We start from the raw sequence: 8,963 nt of genomic DNA on the forward strand, positions 1-8,963 counted from the left end.
AGAAAAAAAGTCCTATATATTTTGATTTTCTTGGCTGTATCCATCTATGCCTGGAGCTCCTCTGGACCATCTCCAGCTAGAAGTAATAATCAAAACCAGCCGATTTCGGGAGAAATGGGCTGTGCTTCGACCAAGGTCAGCGGAGGAAGGTTTCTCTCTGATTGTGTTCTGGGGCCAGACTTCTAATAAGCATTTTTCTTGGTGTCTTAGGAAGTTTTCAGCCATATCGTCTGTGGCAGAGGGGAATAGAACTCGTCTACTAAATCGCGCCAGGCTCGTAATACCTTTCCCTTCTGCATTGCCGCAATTATGTGTCTGACAGCTTCTGCTGGGAATAATAGACTTCCTAATGCTCCGTGAATGTAAGCCCCATGTGGGGATGGATGGGCGGTGCCTGGAGCTTGGTCAGCTAGCATCACTAAGGGCTGGGATGACCCCTAGGGGGAGCTAGCCCTCTACTCCAAGGCAGTGCCTTCCCCTTGCCCATGGACCTGGAAAAAGACAAATCCAGTCATTTGATGTTAACGGATGGCTTGAGAGATGGTGCTGCCTCACCTCAGAGAAGATGCAGGTCTTCTCGCCTAGGGACAGCTAGGTGGCACGGTGGATAGAGCACTGGGTCTAGAGCTCCCCTGAATTATCTTGAAGTCAGGAAGACCTAAGTTCAAATCCAGCCTCAGACACTAGCTGTGTGACCCTGGGCAAGTCACTCCACCCTGTTTGCCTCAGTTTCCTCATCTGTAAAATGAACTGGAGAAGGAAATGACAAACCACTTCAGTATCTCTCCCAAGGAAACCCCAAATGGGGTCACTGAAATGAATGACCGAACAACTTCTTGGTTCCAGGTCCAGCACTCCGCCCACTGGACCACCTATATCCCAGTCCCTAGAAAAGTATCTGGCACACAGTATCTGTTTGTTGATTGACTGATAAATTAATCAATTCTCTATTTCTGTTTCCCCAGCTTATTGAGGAAATCCTGCAGGAACTGGATCTGGAGAAAGCAGCTGCCCAGCTCGGCAACACGCAAGTGAGCCACCCCGTTTCTCTGATTTAGTTCATCCAGGGCTTCCAGATTAGTGTGATTTGGGCATCTGCAGGACTAAGGGAAAAAGCAAACAGATCAGATTCTCTTGTCTCTATTATGTCCTGAATCTCATAGCATTTGCTGCCCAAGTGAGTGCTTTTGTGATAAATTAACTGCCGTTTTAGAGAGAAAGGAAAAGGCCCTCTTTTGGGTCTTAATGATGAAGATTGAAGAATATTTTCTGCAGCTAGCTGAGGTTGTGTGTGTGTGTGTGTGTGTGTGTGTGTGACAACAGAGGAGGAATGGAAGTGTCCCAAGTCCCCACTGGCTCCCTGGGCAGTGCAAAGGCCAAAGGAGGGGGTGTGGCACATTTACAGATGGCTCAGAGGATGAGCAGTTTCCCAGATAGGTCACTGAGGTTTGGGCACCACCACAGTCCAGGTGGTAGCACTAAAGAGGGCTCACCTGCTTTCCTTTTTCCCACTTAATAAGGAGAAAGAGAAAGAAGACTCACTAATAGTCAGGTCCTCTGAAGTTACAGGCCTGAGTTAAAATCCAGCATCTGAGTGACTTTGGGCAGGTCACATGACTTCTCTGGGCCTCAGTTTCCTCATCTGTAAAAGAAAAGGTTGGAGTAGATGGCCTCTGAGGTCCCTTCCATTTCCAGAGCTAGGATTCCATGATGCATGGGACCTGTTTCAGCTTTCCAGTTCCCCAGGAGTCTAGGGCCATGATTGTCTGCATAGAACAGGATGGCAAACTTTAGACCAGAATACTCTTCTTCCTCTTCTGTGCTCCTGATGTTGAAATTGGTTATCTATAGAAACTGTAGTCTACCATGAAAGAAAACAAGCAGAAAGTGATGCTCCGTCTGGGCTGAGATGAGATTATCCAAGAAACTCGAAGTTTTGGAAATAGCTGTCCTCTTGTTTAGGAATATAAGACAAAAATAGTGGAAAGCAATGAACTGCATAGGCAAGCAGGAAAATAAACCATTAGCAGAGACTTCCAACAGAGCTTTCTAAGGAGCTCCATTCATCTCCAGATAACCTGTGTGCTACCAAGGGAAGCAGCCTTGAGGCATGGTCACAGTGGGTGGGAAGGCAATAGAGACTTTCTTTAAGGGAAGTGGAGTTTTCTCTTGAGATCCTACCTAGGAATACCAGCCTAGCTTCCAGGAAGAGAGGTTTTAATAGGAGAGAAAACAAGCACCCTAATATTAGGGAGAACCAAGAGAAGGTACCTTTACTCATCAGTATCAAGTAAAATTACACATGTGCACATATACATTCTCTAGCGAGTCATACTGATTTCTTTACATTCACAAAGGAAAAAGGAAACTGTCAGATACAAAAATCCTAAGTGGTAACTGTCTCCCCACATGCATTATGAAAAGGGCTATGCTGTCTCCCAGGCATTATGGCATACCCTGGGGTAGGCTCCAATTAGCCACCCCACCTGAGGGAGGAAAGCTGCAACTGAGTCTTAGTACTGTCTAATCTACTGGGCAACCCTGGACAGTTCCTTCTACCTTCTGTTTCAATGTCTTTGTTAAATGAGATTAACCATTCAACCCTGTCCTCTGTTACCTCCCTGACTTCCCAATAACTAAACAAATGAAACCCCTTGTATTTACTTGGCTTCTACTGCAGTATGTGCATATTGATTCCACAAATAGAATGTAGGCTCCTGGAGGGTAGGGGCTGATTAATTTTTGGCTTTGCATCCTAGCCTTGTACGGCACTTGGTCAATGTTTGTTCATTGAGTTTAAAAATGTGTGTGAAAACACTTTGGACATCTGAGGCACAGTACAATTACTATCTTCTCTGGCCATCTTAGCCGTCTAGAATAGCTGAGAATCTGGAAGTTAGGGGGAAACTGATCCTTGAGCAGCTAAAAGCTCAGCCACAAAGCCCATGCATTTTGTTCCCTTAGGAGAAACTTCCAGACTTGGCTTTTAGATCCAAGTTTTATCAGTATAATATTAGCACCAGACAGATTAGAAGCAGATGATTGGAGGAGGAGGAGATGACATTAAGAGGTGGATGTTTTGTGTTTGAGCTGAGCCTTGAAGGAAACTGGGTATTTTTCTGAGAGGCCATGATGAGAACAGTGTGAATTACAGGTACAGGAACAGCAAGAATATCATGGGAGATTTAGGATCATAAAATCACAGCTTTCGAATCAGAAAGGAGCTTAAAGAATTACTTATTGAATAGATCAGAAAACTGAGGCCCAGAGAGGTTAAGTGATTTGCCCAAGATAATAGTAAGTGACAACAGAGATGGAAGATAGGTCCTTTTTTTTAATCCCATTTTACACTTGAGGAAACTGAAGAAGACAGAGGTGATGTGACTTGCCTGGGGTCACACAGTTACTGATTGTCTGAGGCAGGATCTGAACTCAGGTCAAGTTCTCTATACGCTGTACCACCTCGCTACCTCTATGTATGTTAATTATCATTGTTGCTGTTCCCTTTTCCCCCTTGAAAATAAGGACATCTCTCCTCTTGCCACTCTTATGGTAATGTCCTTATTTTCCCTTATGATTTGTGATAGCACTTTTTATGAATTTTCACATTTGACAAAATCTGCAAGGGAGGCACTACAGATAGCATTATCCCAATTTTACAGAGGAGTAAACTGAGGTGAAGAAAGATTAAGTGACTTGCTGATGGTCACAGAGCTAGTAAGCATCACAGCTAGATTTCAAACATAGGTGTCTCCTGATTAGAAGCCCAGTACTCTTTCCACTGCCTTCCACAGCCTCCTTCTGTTACGTCTAGAATCAATCAATGAGAATTTATTAAATACCTCCAAATAGCTATGTGCATATTGGGTTATTTTTATAAAATCAAATATTGTTTTCAAAAGTATTCAGCATTTAAATGTCTAACCTTCTTTTATCTGGAAATGGCACTAATGTAGAAAGCCTCATCATCTAATGTTGCTGAATAATTGAGGTGTTACTTTTATCTCCAAATTTCATGGGAGGAATGAAATCTGGATAGCATTGGCCCTTGGGAATGAATGAATGAAAAAATGGTCATTAAGCCCATGTGCCAGGAATTATGCTGATCAATAATCAATCAGCTAGCATATATTAGGCACCTATTATGTGTCAAGTGTTACGTTAAGGGTTGGGGATACAAAGGGAAAAATGAAACAGACCTTGCTGTCAGAGAACTTACATTCAGCTGGTGAGACAACATGTACACGTAGGTACAAGACAAATAGAATATGAAGTAAACTCAGAGGAAGGCGCTGGCAGCTAGAGACACAAATATAAAATCAGGACAGTTTCTGCCCTCAAGGAACTTCCATTCTAACACAAGGAGACAGCACATTTAGGGTGGTGGTGGCAAGTGAAATATGTTCTGGTTTGGGAGTGAGGGGAGCCCTAGGACAATTGATTGAAGCAGTGGTTGTGTTGACTGGATTGCAGTCACCTGAGCCACAGGAGAAAAGGAGCTGGGGTAGGGAAAGCTGGAAGAATTCTGTGAAGCCTGGGTGGGTGGGACATTGGAGCCAGCTAACATCCTTTGAGAAGGGAGATGGAACAGTTGTGCACAGGCCAGATAAGCTTCAGCACTGGGGACAACTGGACAGTTCCTATTTCTCCTTGTCATTTCCAGCCTCTATGGCCTCGTCATGGTCCATACCACGACCATAACATTGATGTCGAAAGTATGTTTTTGCTTGTATCTGGGCCTCCAGCCTGTGAGATGGCTCTGGAGAAAAATGACAGATTGTAAGACATGACTCAGTGGGGTGGAATGACTTATTTCTATTCTGTGCATAGTAGCTTCCAATTATCTTTTTAATGAAACTTTCATACTTAATCAATAGTGTTTTGGCAGTGCTGGCCACCTTTTGTAATCTACAGACTTGGCTCTCTCATCATTTTGGCCATTGATTTTTATAGTGGTTTTTCGAATTCGCTAGCTTGTGAAATTAATACAGTCGTTATTGAAGTAATCAGGGAGGCCACGAGTCAATCATATCTTTATTTCAATGAGGCTAATTGTCTTGGCAGAGATGCCGGAAACAACCAAAGAGGGGCTCTTGCAGTGAGAGCCTGAGACTGATTTTTTCCATCTTGCACAGTGGATTGTTAAGGCATCGGCAGAGTTGTCGCCATGCCTGAAAATAGGTGGAGATGAATGGAGGACTGATGGAACTCTCTGCTTCACCCAGCGTCCAATCAAAATCCAATGTGAGAAGATCCCTAGAGTTAGGTTTTGTTCAGCACAGTGAAGGGCACGAGCAGTCTGTGGGTCAGGGAAATGGTTTGAGTGCAGGCGCTGAAGGTTTTCTGATTCATTTCATATCCTTCTCTAATAGGGATGGACTGAGGGTTGTACTCCTACCAAAAAGAAATGGGGGAGGGGGGAAGGAGAAGAAATGCTGAATTTGAGGCAATTGGGGTTAAGTGACTTGGAGTATCATGTGTCTGAGGCTGGATTTGGACTCAGGTCCTCCTGACTCCAGGGCTGGTGCTCTATCTACTGCACCACCTAGCTGCCCTGAGGATCACAGATTCTGAGCTGAAAATGAATTCAGAATCCATGTCCTTCAGCCTTCTCATTTCATAGATGAGAAAACCGATACATATTGAGGTAAGTGACTTACCCGGGGGCACAGAGAGCTAGGATTTCCATCAGTGTGCCTTCTTACTCCAGGTCAGATGCTCTTTCTACTGCCCCACACTATTTCTTTTTGGTATGAGTACAGGCCTCAGTCTTCTCCTTCTCTCACTACATCTCCCCACCTCTAAGGAACTTCTCAGTTTCCCCATAGAAGTGAGTTGACTTTCCTTGGTTTACCTAACACTGCCTTTTTTGGGCAGCTGATTGACTGACTGATTGTGATTCTATGTGGTTTGTTGGTCATACTATGTTGGGGCACATAGATCATGCTATTGTAGATTTAGAGCTAGGAGGGACTTTAGAGCAATCAAGTCTAACTCTCTTATTTTACAAATAAGGAAATTGAGTCAGAAAAAGGTTCTGACTTGCCCAGGGTCACACAGCTGTTAAGTGTCTGACTCGTATCTTCCCAACCCCAATTCCTATGCTCTATCCACCATGTCATGCTGATTTGCTGTGTTCGGACCTGGGTCTGAGGTGCTGTGATCAGCAGGGCAGAGATGGAGTCCTCTGGTTTACTTATTTCCTGGAATCCTTGAGCAGCTTCCACAAAGATCCAGGGATCATTCCTAATGACCTCCCATACTTTCAGATTTTCCTGAAGTCAGGCATCATCTCCAGGCTGGAAAGGCAGAGGGAGAAGCTGGTGTCTCGGAATATAATTCTCTTTCAAGCTGCCTGCAAGGGATTCTTGTCCCGTCAACAATTCAAGAAATTGAAGGTAAAGGATTTGAGAATGTCCCCTGCCTACACTGGGTTAGCTCCATGACCATCCCACCCAGGCTTTTGCCACTGATAGTTTTTGAGGCTGGGATTGGCCATAAAAGGTGATTGGCATTCTACTAACACTCCTGGCGCTCCTCAATAAACCAGTGTGGATCTACCATATGTATATTTGGTCTGTACTATCCTTAGTAAGGGGGGGAATGGAAGGAGAGTGTTAAAATTTCTTACTCATGGGTATAAAATAAAATTTGAGAGCCATGCTGTCCATCCCACTGTCTTTAAGTAGAAATTTGCCTAAGCTCTCCTTTGCTGAAGAATAGCTAGATAATTAAATCCAACAAACATGAAGCACCTACTATGTGTAAAGTTCTTTGCAAGGTATTGAGGCTATAAAGACAACAATATAGTCCCTACCCTCAATGAGCTTACATTCTACTGGAGAAGAAGGTTCCCAGGACACTGTCCCAATGTCTCATCAGACTTCTGTTCCCAATGTTTTATTAGACTTTTAGTCCAAGAAGTGTTCCCAGCAGACTTGTCGAGGGCAGGAGCTCTCACTTTTTTCTCTGCATCACCAGCCCCTAGCATACTGCCTGGCACATAGTAGGTATTTAATAAATGCTTGTGTTGTTGAAATTAATTACCTACAGTTTATTGCAACTCCATCCTACTAAAGTTTAAAACTCTTGCTTTTGCCTTATTTGAAATTCTCTGCCACTTCTTACTTCCTTGGGGTGAAGATCCCATCTCTGCTCCATGGGAACCAATCTTTTTTTAACTGAAGAAAGCCCGGGCTCTCAGTTCTTTCCCCCTCTTCTTCCCTTCTCAGATCCGGCAGCTGGCTGTCCAGTGTGTCCAGAGGAATCTAATGGTGTTCCAGGTGGTGAAGGACTGGCCTTGGTGGCAGATGCTGTGTCATATCCGGCCCTTATTGAGTATCACCATTGGGGAGGACCAGCTCCGGGCAAAGGAGGTATGCATGCTCCTGGGCAGACCCAGAGAACTCCCTCCCAACTGGCCTGGGTGTCTCAGATGGGCAATATGTTTTCAGTATGTACCACAGCAGTAACGAGGGTGGGCCACTGGAGCTTTGCCCTAGTGTACAAAATTTTTAGAGCATAGACAGTACTGTCCTGGGTCTGTTTCTTTCACTTCCTGGCCCTTCTCCTAGCAGTGCAGCAGCAACAGCCTTCCTTCCCCAGTGATCATGTATATACCTCATCTGTCTCCCATATGCCTCAAATAGCAGTTAGTCTATTACCAGGGTAGAAACTCTCTAGTGTTTCAGACAGGCTTCCTCTCCCCAGGCCATATTGCAGATAAATTCCCTGTCTGTTTTTCAGGTGCAAAGATAGCTAATTATGGCCATTCTGCCATTTCTCACCCTTCTGGTTTGGCATACCAACTTCTAAATCTTTTCGTGGTGGACACTAACTGACCAGACCTTCCTCCTGCTGTAGTTCCTACCTCCCGCCCCCAAACTCTGTGCAGTCCAGCAGCTCCTAGGCTTTAGCTATTTCCCTCTTTATCAAAATACACCTAGCCTGGAGCCTATTCTTAGCCAGCCTTTGTTAGGGGGATACTGGGTACTCATGAGTTCACCATTTATCAGTCCCAGGAACATATTTACATTTTAATAGGGGCCTTCTGAAAGCAATATCTTAACACAAAGGAAAGACTGTAACATGAAATTTTAGCTACGTGTGTGTGAAGGTAGGAATTTCAATATTTTATTCATTCATGCATCCAGTCATACAGGAATTGTTTAGAAAGATCAGCTGAATGGTAGGCACTGAGGGTAGATAGAAGGATAAATGATGGTAATGATGATGATGATGATGATGCTGGTGATGATGATAAAATCAACATTTATATGGAGATTTAAGGTTTACAAAGAATTTTACAGATGTTATCTGATCATTCCTGGCCACAGGGTACTCACAGTAAGGCCTAGGAGGTAAGATAGACACAAATAAACATCCTAAAAATTAGAATATGTTCAGAGTGTCTGATCCATCTTGGGCCCTACATTACAGAATGGACATTGATTAGCAGAGAGTGAGTAGGATAGTGAAGGGCCTCAAGATTATCAGTCAGTAGCCAATATTTATTAATATAAACTATGGCATTCCAGGCACTGTGGTCAGTCCCAGAGCTACAAAAGACAGACCCTGCCCTCAAGGAGCTCACAGTCTAATGGGGTGAGGTAATATGCAAACAACTCCACACAAATAGGATCTAGAAAGGACAAACTGGAGGGAGTCAACAGAGGGAAGGCACTCGGATTGAGAAAGGCTTTGGGCAGAAGGCAGGATTTCACCCAGCACTTGAGGGAAGCCTGGGAAGCCAAGAAATGGAGATGAGGGGGAGGGGGCAGCATGCCCGACAAGGAAGGGGCAAATCGATCCTTTCCTGGAGAAGTGAGGACTTTGGTGCGGGGCTGGGGCAAGCAAGGCATCCTCAAATATCAGAAGGATTGTCACCAGGAAGCAGGATCAGATCTGCTCTGTTTGGTCCCAGCAGACTAAAAGTAGGAGATTTTCACTGGATGTCAAGGAAG

At 44.3% G+C, this 8,963-nt stretch overlaps 1 protein-coding gene across 1 annotated transcript in view; it reads left to right on the forward strand.

Moving 5' to 3' along the window:
• Positions 1-8,963, forward strand: part of MYO18B (myosin XVIIIB) — a 330,341-nt gene that overhangs the window by 133,279 nt on the left and 188,099 nt on the right. Inside the window, 3 exon segments of the mRNA XM_020996632.2 lie at positions 966-1,031; positions 6,270-6,398; positions 7,233-7,376. Of these exon segments, the coding sequence (XP_020852291.1) occupies positions 966-1,031; positions 6,270-6,398; positions 7,233-7,376 (339 nt within the window).

This window comes from Phascolarctos cinereus, unplaced genomic scaffold (assembly GCF_003287225.1).
Source record: "Phascolarctos cinereus isolate Bilbo 61053 unplaced genomic scaffold, phaCin_HiC Scaffold_4;HRSCAF=312, whole genome shotgun sequence".
Taxonomy (NCBI): Eukaryota; Metazoa; Chordata; class Mammalia; order Diprotodontia; family Phascolarctidae; genus Phascolarctos; species Phascolarctos cinereus.